We start from the raw sequence: 20,219 nt of genomic DNA, 5'->3' as shown, positions 1-20,219 counted from the left end.
TCATATTTCTGAATTTAGGCTCTAAGTCGATGAAACTTGCCTTAAAATTACTGGGCAGTAAGAACAATGCACAAGTACATAGCAGAGCTGGAACCTGAATCCTTACAGTTTGACTCCAGGGTCTGTGATCTTAACCACTGTATTATTTTAGCGATCTACCTTAGAGAACTACTTGCCCATATTTACAAACACACGTAACAATTATGTTCATCGAAATGATATAGTGGGGGAAAAGCCTAAATGTCTAGCAATAGGAACTGGTAACATCCATCTGGTAATATGTAGGTACCAGGGTACCTTCCTATTATGGAGCAACATAAAAACTTAAAATATAGTAATTGTGGAATAATATTCCAGATATTGTTGAGTCAAAAGTTAATCATAAAACATCTTCTAACCATATGCCAACAGGCAACTGACTGTCCAGATGTGGGAACAGAATCTGTATCTAAGTAGAGAAGATTCACACGGAGCCACCGGAGGTTGGGCGGGGGATTCACACAAGTTTTGGTCCAACTGAAACTTTCTACCATGGAAATCTGTTCATGTGCTTATATTTAGCAAAATAAAATGGACATTTCTCCCCTCCAAAAAACAGATGGGCAACATTTTTTTCTGCATTCAAAGAATATTTGCTATGTGTATAAAAATACTTTTGAATCACAAATATTGAGCACATAGAAGTTACTGATTTCACAGAAATCATAGGAGACCTTTAATAAAAATTCGAGGAATGAATGGGCCTTAGAAATTTGTTATCCCTTGGACCAGGGCTTCTAATTCTTCCTAAATACTTATCCAAGCTGTCGTGACCTAATGTGGTGGGCGCCTACTGGTTTTCCTGCCCAGCACACAGCGGCTTCTTCTTTTGGTAAAAGCACTTCAATGATTTTCTGGGAACTTTTTTTGCTTTATTGCATGTCCTTTGAGTGAGATGATCAATTCTGTCTCATCCTGACCAAGGAGGGCTGTGTAAACTAAACCAGGCCACGCAGACTGTCTGCCTTGAAAACTTAAGTCTGGAGTGCAATGACATAAGGTCAGAAAATAGTGCTCATTCAGTAGCTCTCTGAGGAAACGGCCTACTGGCTCCTGCTTCTTGGATTCCATGAGCTGCTTCCTATCCCGTCCTTTCCCGATACCGTCGCTTTTCCTTAGATTCTGCCAATCATCCCAAGTCCTTACGATGCACTCCTTCTCCGGTCGAGTCAGTCAGTCGATTTCCACTGACGGGAGAATGCTGATAGGGCTGCATGTAAACATCCTCAGTAAGAAGGTCACCACTCCTTTGTAGGAGTCCACAGCACTAACGTGTTGCTTAACTGTGCCAGAATTTGGTTCTTTATAAAGTCTACATTAGTTCTAGCTCTACTTCTAGAGCTTCACAGTATCCAAGCTCCATCTTACAATGGTATGTATTTAAAAACTACTATCATTTATATCTAAATACTTTCTCAGCAAAAAAAACACATTTTCTCAATTAAAATATGTATGACTACTACATAGTCACAGAAATGGCTATAATAAATAAGTCAGACAATCCCAAATGTTGACAAGGATGTGGAGAAACCAGAACCTTCAAACCCTGTTGAAGGGAATATAAAATAGGAGAGCCACTTCAGAAAGCAGTTTATATATTTATATAATTTCTTAATGTTTTTAAATGGACTTTACAAATAATCACCTTCTGTAATGTCATCCTATGTCATGAAACCCATGAAATCATGGTCTTTATATACTGTATTTTTCTACGATACATTAAAGATATACTTAACTATTAATTTCAAATGTGGTTCACTTGCCACTGAAATTCATGTCTTGTACCACTAAATGGTATATACTTATAGCCCTTTGAGAAACACTGGTTTTTTTCTACTTAAAAAAATGTATACATTAAGTTTTCGTGAAAGCAATTACCTATTTAGGAAACAATAATATAAAATTTATGTAACGTATGATTAGATACAGAAAGCTTTAGACCTTTCATTCAGCAAATATTTAGCGATGGTTTTTGATTGCCTTTTTTCAAAAGGAAGTGACTAAAGAGCTGGTGATGTGGGAAACCACCAGAGCCAAGACGTCTCCCTTCTGCTCCGAACCCAACATGGCCACAGACACACTATTTCAGGGGAAAAGGAGACCTCCACAAAGAGAAAAGGGGAAAAAGGGAAGTACAACAAAGTGTTATGTAGCTATTTATGGGATTTTGGGTCGTTGTCTTTAAGTTTTTCAGTGTTCTTCCTTTCTCTACTTTGCCAAATTTATTTAATATGCTTCTATTTTTTAAAATAAAACAATATGGTAAAACTTTTTGTTCCTCTGGAAACATTCAGATAAAAATATTATTTCAACCTATTCCTTATTAACAGTTACGTTTCTAATTTTATATGTTGATTCAAAAATAAAAATTTTTAAGATACCAAATTCCTTATTTTTTTAAGTATTGTTATACACAGCCTCTTATAACTGTCACTGTGCACTAAGTTCTCAAAGCAATAGAAATAGATACTTGCCCATTAATACATGAAAAATATAGGTATCTGCCCAGTATTACATGAAAAATATAATAAAAACTAAAGCCCTCAATGGCCACAGTAGAACACCAAAACAATGGGTTCTAGGACCTAAAATATTCTTGTAATTATAGCTTGATTATTCTTAAAACTCTATAGGTTAAGAGATACAATAGATGAGATTTTTCAGAGAACCATGCAGCCTAATGGATAAGGCGTCTGACTCTGGATATATGGGACTTCCTTTTAATTACTCCAGCAGGTGTAAGGACAAACTGGGGGCTGGTGGATAGATGAACCGGATAGATGTAACTAGCACGACTGCGGGTAACGCTGATAATTGCTGAAGCTGAGTGATAAGTGAACAGGTGTTCCTTATTTTTTTTAATTTACTCTATGTTCGAGGTGCCTCTGGGTGGCTCAGTGGGTTAAAGCCAATGCCTTCGGCTCAGGTCATGATGCCAGGGTGCTGGAATCCAGCCCCGAGTCGGGCTCTCTGCTCAGTGGGGAGCCTGCTCCCCCCCCCCACCTCTGCTTGCCTCTCTGCTTACTGGTGATCTCTGTCAAATAAATTAAAAAATTAAAAATTAAAAAAAAATTTAAAAATTTACTGTATGTTTGAAAAATTCTATGATAAAAGTTAAAACAAAACGCACTACATACGACAACTAAAGCAAACTCCACGGTATGTCCAAAACAGAATAAAATGAATAAATAAAAAAGACCTATTATAAAACAAAGGTCCAAGTGGTCTATACAGTAATTTTGCTTTTTTATCTTTATAGTCCAATGAAAAAACAAGTATTTACCAATAAGCTCAAGGCTATTTAAAGTTGTATGATAGGTTATGATCGCCACCTCCTGGACACTGTGATTAACTGCTTGCTACAGAAAAACAATCACTAGAGGAATAAATGCCCCCAACTCCCACCAAGCATCTGGTCCTTCACTAGCCAATTCGTAATCGTACCATTAAACTTAAGTTCACATGTATGTCTATATTAGTAATATTAATTAGTGTTATATTATATAACTTCTAGCGACATGAAATGCCACCTGCAAAAAGTATATCATAAAATTTTGTCAGAAAGTATAGTGGTGATCATTTTATGGTGTCCTTATTTTACAGAAGATTCCAGATTTTGAACTGTTTTTTTTTTTTCACAGAGAACCCAGAATTTAAATTATTTACACATAGAGATAGACCAGAAACCTATAATTAATCCTGGTTCTTAAATTTGGTACATTATCTTTTTACTATCCCAGTTTTAAGAGATACTTGTTATTTTAATTGCAAATTTTACTTTTCTTTATAACCTAATTGTATATACCAGTGAATCTCAGTCCTGGTGCATTAGAATTACCTGTGGAAATTTTTCTTTCTTTCTTTTTCTTTTTTTTTTTTTTTTAAAGTAGGCTCCATGCCCAACAAGGGGCTTGAACTCACAACACTGAAATTAAGAGTTGTGTGCTCTACTGAGCCAGCCAGGTGCCCCTAGAATTTTTAAATAAACTGTTGCTGGTACCACAGCCAGAGTTGTTTTTTGTTTGTTTGTTTTTTAATCTAGCCAGGATTAACAGAGCCATTGGTAAGTAGCAGGGGTGTCCCATGAAACGGCAGTACCACACCTGGGAATTTGTTAGAAATGAAAATTTTCAAGGGCTACCAACGACTGCTAAGCAGAACCCAGAAATTTGTGACTGTGAGCCTACCAGGTGATATCCTTGGATGCAGGCTAAAGTTTGGATATCCCTGGTACTTAGTATAAAATTTTTAAGTTTTTTTTTTAAAGATTTTATTTATTTATTTGACAGAGGGAGATCACAAGAGGCAGGCAGAGAGAGAGGAGGTAGCAGGCTCCCTGCCAAGCAGAGAGCCCAATGTGGGGCTTGACCCCAGGACCCTGGGATCATGACCTGAGCTGAAGGCAGAGGCTTTAACCCAATGAACCACCCAGGCACCCCAATTTTTAAGTTTTTAATCTCTTTAAATAGAAGATTTAATTTTCTGTTCTCTAAGAAGAATATAAAATGATAATACAAAAGAGAAAGATATTTACATTAAGGGTAATCTAGCACGGTTCTATTTTTTTCCAGAAATAAACCATTATAAACACCCAACTCAACATTAGTTCTAGTTAAGGAAAAATGCTTAATGGAAGGGTAGGGAATAATTTATTCACAGGCCAGTTAATAAAACCCTGGAATGTTCTTGCCCAGAGCAACTTTTCCAACCGTACTTCCTTGTTCTGATCACAAAGGCACTTTTCTAAGACATAATTAAGACTTCTAGCCATATCATACCTTTTAACCCAGGAATATCACTGCTAGGAATAGAGAGGAAAACAAATTATACTCCATGATTTTCTCCAAAGCACTGTAAATAACAGAGGAGGGGGATCTGAAAGCAAGTTAAATGTCCAACAATGAAGAAATGATTCCATAAATTACAGCATCAATAGGATGGAATATTGCTCAACCATTAAAATGATGCTTTCCGCATGAGATTTTAAATAATATGGAAAAATGCTTATTTTATAGCATCGTATGTGCATGTTCTCTCTCTGTCTCTGTTGATTGAAAAAGACAATGAAGAGCACCAAAATATTAATGCTGGTTATCTCTGAGTAGTAGGATTATGAATAGATTTATTTTTTTATATTTATTAGTTTTTAAAACTTTCCATCATAGGAGTACGCTTAATCTACTAATCAGAAGATCTATAAATATAGTAATAGAACATCTATTCTAAATTAGGATCTTCAAATAGTGATTAATCAGTAAGCTTTCAAAAAACAGTAACTGGGGGAAACAAGTACCTTTTTCTCTCCCCATCCTACTACTCTTTTCTCATAGAGCTCCTTCTAACACTCTAATTTCTACTTTGTTTACACAGCTTTGCCATAACTCTGTAGCCAGAGATACGAAGACACTGAAGTATAATTATCCAGTGTTTTTACAATTTTAAACTGTTCAGCTAAACAGTTTGATTTTTCTTAGAATATGTAAAAAGGAGATCAAACACCCTGTTATGTGGTTCAGAGAACAGACTTTAGAATCAGACAGATCTAGGTTTGAGTCTTACTTTATGGGAGCTCACACATGTCTCCAATTCCTTACCCTGCAGGCGGGAGGACCAGCCGTCCCTCACTGAGCTGCGCAGAGGATGCAGGTAAAACACAAGACAGCAGCAGGCACTCAACAAAAAATACTACTACTGTTTTGGAGTTAAAGTTAAAGTTGGTTTTGGTGGGGTGCCTGCAGGGTTCAGCCAGTTAAGCATCTGCCCTTGGCTCAGGTCATGACCGCTTGGTCCTGGATCAAGCCCTGCGTCAGGCTGCCTGCTCCACAGGGAGTCTGCTCATCCCTCTGCCCGCATGTGCTCTCTCTCTCTCACTCAAATAAATAAATAAAATCTTTTTTTAAAAAAAGCTTTTTTTTGATAAACAGCCCTCAAATTTTAATTTTCCTGTGGAAAAAAGCTTAATGAGGTGCCATGGTTGCTCACGGTCATTGGGACTTCTCCAACTACCTGTGTTTCAGAAACAGTTTGGGAATTGCCAAAATACTCTTTACAGAGTAAAGAACTCTTCAACACTATCACTTCACGAAAGCAGCATGCGAACATCTGCAAACAAAAGATAGTCTCTGAGTAAAGGACATCATCCCAAACAAAGGACAGTGGGCAACTGCACGCCAAAATTATCCTTGTGTTTTCCATTTTGTCACCTACCAGTATATACTTAAAGACCAACAACAGTTTGCAAACTGACTCTAGATGAAAGGCACTCAACTTCCTAGCCTAACTCTTCCCATTAAATTAAGTTTTTCTATCTACATCATGGGATGTTCATTCAACAAACATTAACCAAACCTACTAGTTGCGATTAAAGGAATTTAAGCTCAAATGAGGTTAAGTATGTGAAAACATGATTCATTGTATGTATTTTGCAAGGTAACATTAAGTTATATACTACTGTTATTATAAAAAAAACCCACAAATATTATAAATTAATTCCTAAAAGAAAAAAAGATTTCCCTCCCACGTTTTAATGTCTAGCTCATTTTCTACTCATGCTACCACAAATGACATTTAGAATTTTTAGAATAAACATATGCCACACTTTTTCTGTAGAAAATAGTCATATTTGTGATATAGCTCATGACTCTGTCATTCTCTGTCTCATGAAAATTAAGAATATTACTTTTCTCTCAGAATAGTATGGCTCCCAAGGGAAAGTTATTAAGCTAGAAATTGCTGCTATAATTACCAGCATGCAGAATCTGAATTCTAAGGAAGACAATTTAGGAAGATTTAAAATATAGGTTTAGACAGAGAAAATTTTATTTTCTTATTTTTGAAAGTATTGTGGGATGCCTGGATGGCTCAGTCAGTTAAGCGTCTGCCTTTGGCTCAGTTCATGATCTTGGAGGCCCAGGATCAAGCCCACATCAGGATCCCTGCTCAGTGGTGAATGTGCCCCTCACCTTGCTCATGCTCTCTCTCTCTCTCTCAAATAAATACATAGGATCTTTAAAAAAAAAAAAAAGAAAGAAAGAAAGTGCTGTAAGATTTTCCAAGTGTTAAAATTCACTGTCAAGTACAATGATGAAGAAATAACAAGACACCAAATGTAGAAATTATATAGTTTTATAATTTTCTCTGTTGCTTCTTAATCCACTGAAAATAATTTCATAATAGAATATTTTTGGGCATCTTCTCGTTACTTTCTTCGGTTTCTACTTCTTTAGGCAACAATGGCTTGATCTTTAGTAACAAACCTTCACTTGTTGAACTACGAAGGAAAGCTCGTACCACGAAAGGTCCTGGAAACAAGGACAAGAATCAACTTTTATTTTATTCCATAAATAGAATAGAAAAAAATAGAGCATACAACAAACCTTATAAAACTTACATTGTATTTTCCCCTTGAAAAGTACTGATATTACTAAAGTAATATTTTTAATTACAAGGAATATCATCTCGTGTCTACAGTAGAAGACTAAGTGTACTCTAGCATACTATCCTTGAAGCTACACATTCTGTAATAATTAATTTCTCTCTTCCAGAAGATGACCACCTAGAATTTATCTTACTGCAAAGCTGAAAGTGAAGGGAGCAGGTGGTGATATTTACATTTGATGGCAATATTCTAAATATTGATTTGAAACAGCACCGATGCTACTCTGTGTTACTGAACATTTAGTAAAAATTCCCTAAAAATTAAAAGGCTTTTCATAAGAACAATTAAGGGACTTCATTTAAAACGCCCAAAAAAAGACGGATAATTGAGGATGGCAGCATAAGAAGATCCTTAACTCACCTCTTCTCACAGACACAGCAAATCTACAACTACATATGAATACATTCCTCAAAGAAGTCCTGAGGACTACAGGAGCAGCATATCCATAACAGAAGATAAAAGGGCTGCACTGAGAGAGGCAGAAAAGTCAGAGATCACACTCTATGCAAAAGCCCCATCCCAGGCAAGGTTACCAACAATCAGGAGGGATCTCAAAAATACAGAACTTTTCCCTGCTGACCAAGGGTTTTGTCTTCCACACCAGGCACCCCAACCACTGTGTCCTGTACCAGAGAGATGAGCTCCCAAAATTATGGCTTTGAAAACCAACAGGGTGCATCCAGAATCATAGAACTGGAAAGAACAGAGAATGGACTTTAGGTTCACATACAAACTCACTCCACAACCTCGTGCAAAAAAGAAGCCGTCTGAAAAGCCTCTGGACTGTATGTGAAGGAAACTCCCTTATTAATCCTAAAGCAACCTGAAAAGCAGGAACCTGCTGAGACTCTCTGGGGATGAAAGTGCAGGCAGCTGCCATTTTTGCAATCTCATTTAACCTTGCTCATGTCTGTGCTGGTGGGAGCCATGCTGGCGACCCCACTCTAACCTAATGCCATTGGGCATGCTCTGCGCCCCCATTCCCCAGCCACAGCACAGCTGGGGGGGCAGAGCCCCATGCGCTACTACCTCACCGTGCTGCAGCCAAACCACAACCAACCAGATGAGCAGCCACACCCAAAAATGCAACCTGTTGCACAGCCAGTCAGGTGAGACCCCACCCCGGCTCCTTCATTCCTTCCTCCACTGCCTACAGACAGACAAGCACCCCACACCCATTTCACCCCCAACCCACACACAGCCGACAGGTGTGTGAAGTCCACACAGGGGATGCCCCTTGAGCACATGGCTCCCTTGTACTTCTAAGCCCCACAGAAAATCTTGTACACAGGGCCACTTCCTCAAGACTGGGAGAGGGAGTTATTTCAATACAAAAGAACAAGGCAACACCTCCGAAAAAGACTTTAACGAAATGGAGATCAGTAATCGACCTGATGAAGAGATCAAAGTAATAATGGTCATAAAGATGCTTACTAGGGAGAAGAATGAACGAACACAAGGAGAACTTCAACAAAGAGAGAGAAAATACATGAAAGTACCAAACAAAAATCACGAGCTGAAGAATAAAATTACTGAACTGCCTACACACGAGGGGTTCAACAGTAGACTGGATGAAGAACAGAGCACTAACCTGGCAGACACAGGAGAGGACTCACCCAGACAAGGGAACAAAAAGGAAAAAGAATTTTAAATAGTAAAAATAGCTTAAGGAACACAGAGGACAACATCAAGCAGAATAACATTCTCATTATAGGGGTCCCAGAAGGAAAAGAAAGGGGCAGAAAACTTATACAAAGAAGTAATAATTGAAAAACCTAACTTCAGGAAGGAAATCAACATCCAGATCCAAGAAGGTCAGAAAGTTCCGAAGAGATGAAACCAAAGAGAGTCACGCCAAGACATGTTATCATTAAAATGTCAAAAGTTAAAGAGAGAGTTCTTAAAAGCAGCAGGAAAAAAACAACTTGACACATACAAAGGACCTCATAGAGTTATCAGCAAATTTTTCAGAAGAAACACTGAAGGCCAAATTGACCAGCAAGACATATTCAAAGTTCTTTTTTTAAAATTTTTTATTTGACAGACGGAGATCACAGGCAGACAGAGAGGCAGGCAGAGAGAGAGAGGGAAGCAGGCTCCCGGCCAAGCAGAGAGCCCGATGTGGGGCTTGATCCCAGGACCCTGGGATCATGACCTGAGCAGAAGGCAGAGGCTTTACCCCACTGAGCCACGTGTCCCCATATTCAAAGTTCTTAAAGGAAAAAACTTATAACCAAGAATAATCCACCAAGAAGCTTATCATTCAAAATAGAAGGAGAGACAGTTTTTCAGATAAGTAAAAGCTAAAGGAGCTCATGATCACTAACCAACCTTATAAGAAATGTCAAAAGATGGGGGCACCTGGGTGGCTCAATGAGTTAAGCCTCTGCCTTTGGCTCAGGTCATGATCTCAGGGTGCTGGGATAGAGCCCCACACCAGGCTCTCTGCTCAGCAGGGAGCCTGCTTCCTCCTCTCTCTCTGTCTGCCTCTCTGCCTACTTGTGATCTCTCTCTCTCTGTCAAATAAATAAATAAAACAAATAAATAAATAAAGTCTTTAAAAAAATGTCAAAGGAACTTCTTTAAGCTGAAATGAAAGACTATTAATAATGACAAGAAAATATACTAAAGTAAAAATCTCACTGGAAAATATATTGTAAAGGTAGTACATTTACTTACTTATACAGCTAGCAGAAAAGTCAAAAGAGAAAGTGGTAAAACTAACTAAAGCTATAATAATTAGTTAAGGGATACATAAAATGAAAAAGTATAAAATATGACATAAAAACCATAAAATACAGAAGGTGAACTAAAAATGCAGAATTCTGGAATGAGTTTTAATTAAGTTGCTACCAACTGAAAACAGACTGCTATACACATAGAATGGTATATGTGAACCTCCTGGTAACCACAAAGAGAAAAACTTGTCACAAATATAAAAAGAAAATGAGAAAGGAATCTAAACATAACATTAAAGGAAATTAACAAACCAGGAGGAAATAGAAAAGGAGAAGAAAGAAACAGAGAAGAACAATAAAACCACCCAGAAAACAGTTAACCAAATGGCAATAAGTACACACCTATCAATAATTACTTTAAATGTAAATGGACTAAATCCTTTAATTAAAGACAGAGAGTAGCTGAATGGATTTATAAACAAAAACAAGGGACACCCGGGTGGCTCAGTTGGTTAAGCATCTCCCTTTGGCTTAGGTCACAATCCCAGGGAGCTGGGATGGAGTCCCGCATTGGGCTCCTTGCTTATTAGCAGGGAGCCTGCTGCTCCCTCTGCCTGCCACCCCCCCTGCTTGTGCTCGCTTGCGTGTTCTCTCTCTCTAACAAATAAAATCTTAAAAAAAGAACACACACAAAACCCAAAAACAAGACTCATCTACACCCTGCCTATAAGAGACTCAGCACAAAAGTGGAGCTTTTGAAATAAAATCTAAAAAGAAAACAAACAAAAAAAGAAGTAAGGACTGAGAGTAAAGGGACGGAAAAAGATATTCCATGTAAATGGAAACAAACAAGAAGCTGGTTTAGCTCAATTTACCCAACAAAACAGATTCTATTTTTTTTTTTTTTTGAAGATTTTGTTTATTCATTTGAGCCAGAGAGAGAGAGAAAGCACAAGCAGGGGGAGAGGTAGAAGGAGAAACAGACTCCCTGTTGAGCTGGAAGCTGTACGTGGGGCTAGATCCCAGGCCCTAGAGATCATGACCTGAGCCAAAGGCAGACCTGTAACCATTTGAGCCACCCAGGCACCCCAGCAAAACAGATTTTAAAACAGAATGTAATAAAAGACAAAGAAGGTCATTACATAGATGATAAAAGGGTCAACCTGGCAAGAAGATATACTATTATAAATATCTATGCACCCAACATAGGAGGACCAAAATATATAAAACAAATATTAATAATCTTGAGGAAAAGATTGACAGCAATAGTAGGGGATTTTAACACTCCACTTAAACATCAATGATCACCTAAACAGATAATCTATAAGGAAACATCACCCGTAAACAACACATTAGACCAAATGGACTTAATAGATTTACACAGAACATTCCATTCAAAACAGAACACACATTTGGGGCACCTGGGTGGCTCAGTGGGTTAAAGCCTCTGCCTTCGGCTCCGGTCATGATCCCAGGATCCTGGGACCGAGCCCCATACCGGGCTCTCTGCTCAGCAGGGAGCCTGCTTCCCCCTGTCTCTCTGCCTGCCTCTCTGCCTACTTGTGATCTCTGTCAAATAAATACATAATAATCTTTAAAAACAAACAAACAAACAAACAAAAAAAAACAGAACACACATTCTTGTCAAGTGCACATGGAACATTCTCCAAGACAGATAGATCATGGGTTAGGCCACAAAACAACTCTCAATAAATTTAAGACTGAAATCATATCAAGAATCTTTTCTGACCACAATAATATGGAAACTAGAAGTCAATTACAAGAAAAAGAATGGGAAAAACACAAAAACGTGCAGATTAAATAACATGCTACAACAATGGGTCATCAAAGAAATAAAAGGAAAAATTTAAAAATACCTAGAGACATGTGAAATACAACATACAAAAATCTATGGGATGCATTAGAAGTGGTTGGAAGAGAGAAGTTTATAGCAACACAGGCCTACTTCAAAACACAAGAAAAATCTCAAACAGCTTAACTTTAAACCTAAAGGAACTACAAAACGAGGAACAAATTAAACACAAAGTTAGTACAAGAAAAGAAATAATAAATATCAGAGTTGGGGCGCCCAGGTGAGTTAGTGGGTTAAGCCTCTCTCTGCCTTCGGCTCAGGTCATGATTTCATGGTCCTGGGATTGAGCCCCACATTGTGCTCTCTGCTCAGCGAGAAGCCTGCTTCCCCCCCTCTCTCTGACTGTTGCTCTGCCTACTTGTGATCTCTCTGTCAAGTAAACAAATAAAATCTTTAAATAAATAAATATTAGAGTGGAAAATAATAGAAAAAAGATAAAGAAATGAAATAGACCTAAAAGGACAATAGAAAAAAATAAATGAGGGAACCTGGGTGGCTCAGTGGGTTAAACTTCTACCTGTGGCTCAGGTCATGATCCCAGGGTCCTGGGATCGAGTCCCGCATCGGGCTCTCTGCTCAGCGGGTAACCTGCTTCCTCCTCTCTCTCTCTGCCTGCCTCTCTGCCTACTTGTGATCTCTGTCAAACAAATAAATAAAATCTTTAAAAAAAAAAAACGAATGATACTAAGAGCTGGTTCTTTGAAAAGATAAGCAAAATTGACAAATCATTAATTAGACTCAACAAGAAAAAGTCATAAATGAAAGAAAATTATAACTGATACCACAGAAATACAAAATCCTAAGACTACTATGAACAGGTATATGTCAGCAAACCGGATAAGCTAGCAAAACCTATCAAATACTTAGAAACAAACAAACTTCGAAGACTGAATCAGGAAGAACAAAAAAATCTGAACAAACTGATAATAGAAAAGAGATTGAACTGACTCAGTAATCAAAAACCTCCTAACAAACAAAAAGCCAAAACCAAATGGCTTGACTGGTGATTTCTGACAGACATTTAAGGAAGATTTAGTACCTAACTTCCTTTAACTCTTCCAAAAACCCGAAGAGGACAGAATGCATCCAAACTCATTTTATAAGGCCAGTATTATTACCCTGACACCAAAATTAAACAACACCATCACAAAAAAAGAAAATTACAGGTCAATAACCCTGATGAACATATATGCATAAATCTTCCACAATGTATTAGCAAACCAAATTCAAGAATCATAACCCATGATTAAGTGGGATTTATTCCAGGGACGAAAGGATGGCTCAACATGCATACATCAATGGGATACAGATTAACAAAATGTAAAATAAAAATCATATGATCACCTCAATACATGTAGAAAAACCATCTAACAAAAGTCGTATCCATTTACAATAAAAACTATCTACAAAGCAGGTAAAGAGAGAACATATACACCTTAACATACTAAAGGTCATATACAAACCCACAATTAATATCATACTAAATGATGAAAAGCTAGAAGCTTTCCTTTAAGATCAGGAACAGAGACAAGGATGCCCACTCTCCCCACTATTAGCCAACACAGCATTGGAATTCCTAGTCACAGCACTTAGGCAACAACATGGAGGAAAGGAAGACGTAAAATTGTCCGTTCGCAGCAGACATGGTATTATAGATAAAAAAAAAAAAGATGACTACACCAAAAACCAATTAGAACCAATAAACAAATTCAGTAAAGTGGCAGGGGACAGGGAAGGAGCAAGATGGTGAAGAAGCAGGAGACCCTGTTCCAATCAGTCCCCTGAGGCGAGCTAAATGTCTACCAGAACACTCTGAACACCCGTGAAATCAGCCTGAGATGAAGATTACATACTTCCGGATCTCTACGGAGGTGGAGGACACCAGTGGAGAGGTAAAGCAGAGCGCAACTATTGGACTGATATCAGAGGATAAACAGAAGCATGAGGGAGCCACCACAAGCGACTCACTGGAAAGTAATACCCCAATAAGAAAATGTCCCATGCTTGGGGACCAGCATCAACCTGGAGTCTAATGAAAAGTGCTCAAAGAGAACAAAAGGTCTTCAGGTGCAACGGGTGGGATCAGATGGCCACGGGCACGGTCCTAAGCCCACGGTCCCAGGACGGTCATAGCCTCAGGGCTCGCACCCACGCCTGCCCCAGAGAGCCTGGTGTGGGCGCCAGCAGGCAGTCTTTGAACCCGTAGGCTTCTGCAACCTGCACTGCTGCCAGGTCATGGGTGTGGACCCCAGACAGCAGTACTGACAGCCGCCAGGATCGGGCACCCCCAGACCAATATACTTGCGGTTTTAGAGGCACGAGGGGTGCAGAGACAAGTGGGGACATCAGGCAACCATTAGACAGTGGCTTGGAGTCTGCATCAGCTGTGGAAGGTTACGGTGTTCAGCGGAGATTGCAGAGGGGGAGACTGTGTGTTCTGCACCATCCAGGGGGGATCAGACTGAGGTTTCTCTCTGAGGCCAAGGACTGAGTACAGACAGTTTACTTTTTGCACTAGCCCTCTGAAAAGCTGCAAAAAGCTGCCCCAAACCAAAAACCTCCAGAGTACAAAAACCTGAAAAACAGGTTTCCACAGAGCCCAGACCCTTGATAGAAGGCAGGGTGACTCAGACCAAGCAAGACTGACTGAAAAATAACACACAGGCCCTGCCCCCAGACGACAAGCCAAAAGAACGAGAGGACAACCACCACAGGGTCCCCTGAAACTGTAAAACCCCAACATAGGGGAAAACAATATATTAAGCTCCCAGTATTGCCCTAAAACGTGTATATTTCATAGATACAACTTTTTACAATTAGTTCTCACAATTCTTCTTTTATTTTTTTAACCTACTTACCATTACAACTAGATATTAAATACAACATATTACATAACAACTTTTGAACTTGAACTTTTTTATACATATACCTGGGTTTCATTTTCTTTTTTTTTTAATATATATAGATATAGTAAGCTTCAAGGTAATCCTTTTTTTCTTATTCAATACTACTCCTGTACATAAGCCAGTTTTAATTTCCCTGTATCTCTGGAAAGTTGAGTCCTTTAACAAAGATAAAAAGATACCCCCAGGAAATACTGAAATAACCTTCCTTGCCCACATCAAGGGTTTATAACCACTTTCCCATCTTATTTTTCTGTTATCTTATTCCTTTTTTTTTTTTTTTTAAGATTTTATTTATTTATTTGTCAGAGAGAGAGGGAGAGAGAGCGAGCACAGGCAGACAGAATGGCAGGCAGAGGGAGAAGCAGGCTCCCTGCCGAGCAAGGAGCCCGATGTGGGACTCGATCCCAGGACACTGGGATCATGACTTGAGCCGAAGGCAGCCGCTCAACCAACTGAGCCACCCAGGCGTCCCTCGGTTATCTTATTCTTTCTGTATATGTGTTTCTGTTTTACTACCATATAAATCTTATTCTTGGGGTTCATTTTGGATGAGTTTTTCTTTTTTTTCTTTCTTGTCTTTTACTTTTGTTAGTCTTTCTGTTTGTTCATTTTCAGTTTATGTATATTATAAATCTTACTTTGGGGACTCATTTTGGCTGTTTTTTTTTCCTGTCTTTTTTCTCTTTTTATCATTTTTCTTTCTTATTGGTGGTAACTTCCAATTGCTCCAAAACTTTCCAAGGGGCATCTTGACTGGATCATGTTCAGTATATTCAGCTCTATATCCCCTCAACCACCTCTCACCAAAATGACTAGGAGGAAGAACACCCAAAAGAGGAAAAATTCAGAGACTGTGACTTCTGCCACAGAATTATTGGATATGGACATAAGCCATATGTTGGTAATGGAATTTAGGGTAAAAATTGTTCAGGCAATGGCTAGGTTGGAGAAGACCATTAGTGGCAACGTAGAATCTCTAAAAGTGGAAGTGAGAGCCATCTAGCAGAAGGTAAAAATGTTATCAAGAAGATCCACTCTAATCTAAATACTCTAACAACGAGAGTAACCGAAGCAGAAGGCTGAATTAGTAATCTAGAAGACAAAATGATAGAAAAGCAGGACCAGGAGGAGGCCTTGAACAAACAACATAGAAGCCATGAAAAGAGAATTAAGGAAATAAATGATGCAATGAAACATTCCAATGCCAGAATTACTGGGATCCCTGAGGGGGATGGAGAAAGAGAGAAGACTAGAAGATATAATTTAACAAATACTGGATGAAAATTTCCCTAATCTGGGAAATGGAACAAGTGTACATGTCCTAGAGGCAGAGAGGACCCTCCCAAAGATCAACAAGTCTAGAAAGACCTCAAGGACATAATTGTGAGATTCACGAATCATAAATTCAGACAGGATATCTTAACAGCAGACAGGGGAAAGAGATTCCTTACGTACAGAGGAAGGAGCATCAGAATAACATCAGACCTGTCCACAGAAACCTGGCTAACCAGAAAGGACTGGCAAGACATACTCAGGGCATTAAATGAGAAGAATATGCAGCCAAGTATACTTTATCCAGCAAGGCTGACATTCAGAATGAATGGAGAGATAAAGAGCTTCCAAGACCAGCAAGGTCTAAAAGACTATGTGACCACCACGCCAGCACTACAAGAAAAACTAAGGGGATCTATAAAAGAAAGAATCCAAGAGTGATACAGAACAGAAATATACAGAGACAATGTATAGAAACAAGGACTTCACAGGCAATATGATGTCAATAAAAACTTATCTTTCAATAATTACTCTCAATGTGAACAGCCTAAGTGCTCCCATAAAAAGGCACAGGGTTGCAGACTGGAAAAAACAACAGGACCCGTCCATATGTTGTTTACAAGAGATACATTTTGAACCTAAAGATATACCCAGAAAGTGAAGGGATAGAGAACCATCTTTCATGCCAATGGACCTCAAAAGAAAGCTGGGAGATAAATTAGATTTTAAACTAAAGACTGTAGTCAGAGATACAGAAGGACACTACACATCATTCCTTTTTTTTTTTTTTTTTTTAAAGATTTATTTATTTATTTATTTGACAGACAGAGATCACAAGTAGGCAGAGGCAGGCAGAGAGAGAGGAAGAAGCAGGCTCCCTGCTGAGCAGAGAGCCCGATGTGGGACTCGATCCCAGGACCCTGAGATCATGACCCGAGCCGAAGGCAGCGGCTTAACCCACTGAGCCACCCAGGCGCCCCACTACACATCATTCTTAAAGGGTCTATCCAACAAGAGCTAACAACTGTAAATATTTATGCCCCCAACATTGGAGCAGCCAACTACATAAGCCAACTGTTAAAGAAAATAGTCATATTGATGTGAACACATTAATTTTAGGGGATCTTAACACGCCACTCTCAACAGCAAACAGATCATCTAAGCAGAAAATCAACAAAGAAACAAGAGGTTTGATCAACACATTGAACCGGATGAACCTCATAGATCTATGTAGAACATTCCACCCTAAAACAACAGAATACTCATCCTTCTTGAGTGCACATGGAACTCTCTCCAGAATACACCACATACTGGGTCACATATCAGGGCTCAACCAATACCAAAAGACTGAGATTATTCCCTGCATATTCTCAGACCACAATGCTTTGAAACTGAAACTCAATCATAAGAAAAAGTTTGGAAGGAATTCAAACACTTGAAAGTTAAAGACCATCCTGCTCAAAAATGTTTGGATCTACCAGGAAATCAAAGAGGAACTTAAACAATTCAAGGAAACCAATGAGAATGAAGACACATTGGTCCAAAACCTGGACCAATGGCAAAGGCAGTCCTAAGGGGGAAATATAGCCATCCAAGGCTCACTAAAAAAACCTGAAAAATTCCGAATACACTAACTCTCTTTACACCTTAAAGAACTGGAAAATCAACAACAAATTAAGCCAACCCCATGCACAATAAGGGAAATATGATTAGAGCAGAGGTCAATGAGATACAGTAGATCAGAGATACAGTAGAACACATCAACGAAACTAAAAGCTGGTTCTCTGAAAGAAAACAGAGAGGACCAAACTTAATAAAATTATGCATGAAAGGCGAGAGATCATGACTAACACCAAGGAAACAGAAACAATCATCACAAAGTATTATCAACACTTATATGCCAATAAGTTAAACAACCTAAAAGAAATGGATACATTCCTGGAAACCTATAAACTTCTAAGATTGAAACAGGAGGAAACTGACAACTTGAATAGACCAATATCTACTAATGAGATTGAAGCAGTGATCAAAAACCTCCCAAAAAACAAGAGCCCAGGACCTGACAGATTCCCTGGGGAATTATAACAAAAATTCAAAGAAGAAATAATACCTATTCTTCTGAAGCTCTTTCAAGAAATAGAAAAAGAGGGAAAACTTCCAGACTCTTTCTATTAAGCCAGCATTACCTTGTTCCCCAAACCAGGCAAAGACCCCATCAAAAAGGAGAATTTCAGACCAATGTCCCTGATGAATATGGATGCCAAGATTCTCAACAAGATGCTAGCTAATAGGATCCAACAGTACATTAAAGATTATCCACCACGACCAGGTGGGATTTATCCCTGGGATGCAAGGGTGGTTCAAAATTAGCAAGTCAATCAGTGTGCTAGAACAAATCAATAAGAGAAGAGAGAAGAACCACATGGTCCTCTCAATTGATGCAGAAAAGCATTTGACAAAATACAGCATCCGTTTCTGATTAAAACTCTTCAAACTGTAGGGAGAGACAGAACATTCCTCAACTTCATAAAATCTATCTATGAAAACCCCACAGAGAATATGATTCTCAATGGGGAAAAACTGAGAGCCTTCCCTTTGAGATCAGGAAGGCAACAAGGATGCCCACTCTCGCCACTGTTGTTCAACATAGTACTAGAAGTCCTAGCAACAGCAATCAGACAACAAAAAGCAATAAAAGGTACTCAAACTGGCAAATAAGAAATCAAACTCACTCTTCGCAGATGAGAAGATACTTTATATGGAAAACCCAAAAGACCCCACAACCGAACTACTAGAACTCATGTAGCAATTCAGTAATGTGGCAGGATACAAAATCAATGTATGGGAATCAGTTGCTTTCTTATACACTAACAATGAAAATATAGAAAGGGAAATTAGAAAATCGATTCCATTTACTATGGCACCAAGAACTATAAGGTACCTTGGAATAAATCTAACCAAAAAGGTAAAAGATCTGTACTCAAGGAACTACAGAACACTCATGAAAGAAACTGAAGAAGACACGAAAAGATAGAAAAGCATTCCACGCTTGTGTATTGGAAGAATAAACATTGTTAAAATGTCTATACTGCCTAGAGCAACCTATACTTTCATTGCCTCCTGATCAAAATTCCACCAGCATTCTTCAAAGTGCTGGAACAAACAGTCCTAAAATTTGTATGGAACCAGAAAAGACTCCAAATTGCTAAGGAACTGCTGAAAAAGAGAAACAAAGCTGGGGGCATCACGTTCCTGGTTTCAAGCTTTACTACAAAGCTGTGATCACCAAGACAGCACAGTACCGGCACAAAAACAGACACACAGACCAGTGGAACAGAGTGGAGAGTCCAGATTTGGACCCTCAACTCTATGATCAAATAATCTTCAACAAAGCAGGAAAAAATATCCAGTGGAAAAAAAACAGTCTCTTCAATAGATGGTGCTGGGAAAATTGGACAGCTATGTGTAGAAGAATGAAACTCGACCATTTTCTCATACCATACACAAAAATAAACTCAAATGGATGAAAGACCTCAACGTGAAGCAGGAATCTATCAAAATCCCAGAAGAGAACACAGGCAGTAATCCCTTTGACATCGGCCACAGCAACTTCTTTCAAAACATGTCTCCAAAGGCAAAGGAAACCAAAGTGAAAATGAACTTCTGGAACTTTATCAAGATCAAAAGCTTCTGCACAGCAAAGGAAACAGTCAACAAAACAAAGAGGCAACCCACAGAACGCGAGAAGATATTCACAAATGACACTACAGACAAGGGGCTGATATCCAAGATCTATACAGAACTGCTCAAACTCAACCACACAAAACAGATAATCAAAAAATGGGCAGAAGACATAAACACACACTTCTCCAAAGAAGACACACAAATGTCTAACAGACACATGAAAAAATGGTCATCATCATTAGCCATCACGGAGATTCAAATCAAAACCATATGGAGATACCACCTTACACCGGTTAGAATGGCCAAAATTAGCAAGACAGGAAACAACA

At 38.7% G+C, this 20,219-nt stretch overlaps 1 protein-coding gene across 3 annotated transcripts in view; it reads right to left on the bottom strand.

Moving 5' to 3' along the window:
- Positions 1-7,148: 7,148 nt before the first annotated feature.
- The window catches only part of MRPL1 (mitochondrial ribosomal protein L1), a 115,141-nt gene continuing 102,070 nt past the window's right edge, over positions 7,149-20,219 (bottom strand). For all 3 annotated transcript variants that reach the window (XM_059385609.1, XM_059385617.1, XM_059385626.1), the window contains exon 9: positions 7,149-7,340. In XM_059385609.1, the coding sequence (XP_059241592.1) occupies positions 7,207-7,340 (134 nt within the window). In that variant the 3' untranslated portion in view covers positions 7,149-7,206. The remainder of the gene's footprint in view (positions 7,341-20,219) is intronic.

The sequence above is a fragment of the Mustela nigripes genome, chromosome 1 (assembly GCF_022355385.1).
Source record: "Mustela nigripes isolate SB6536 chromosome 1, MUSNIG.SB6536, whole genome shotgun sequence".
Classification (NCBI taxonomy): domain Eukaryota; kingdom Metazoa; phylum Chordata; class Mammalia; order Carnivora; family Mustelidae; genus Mustela; species Mustela nigripes.
The sequence above is the reverse complement of the archived record's forward strand: the minus strand, read 5'-3'. Positions and strand labels throughout refer to the sequence as shown.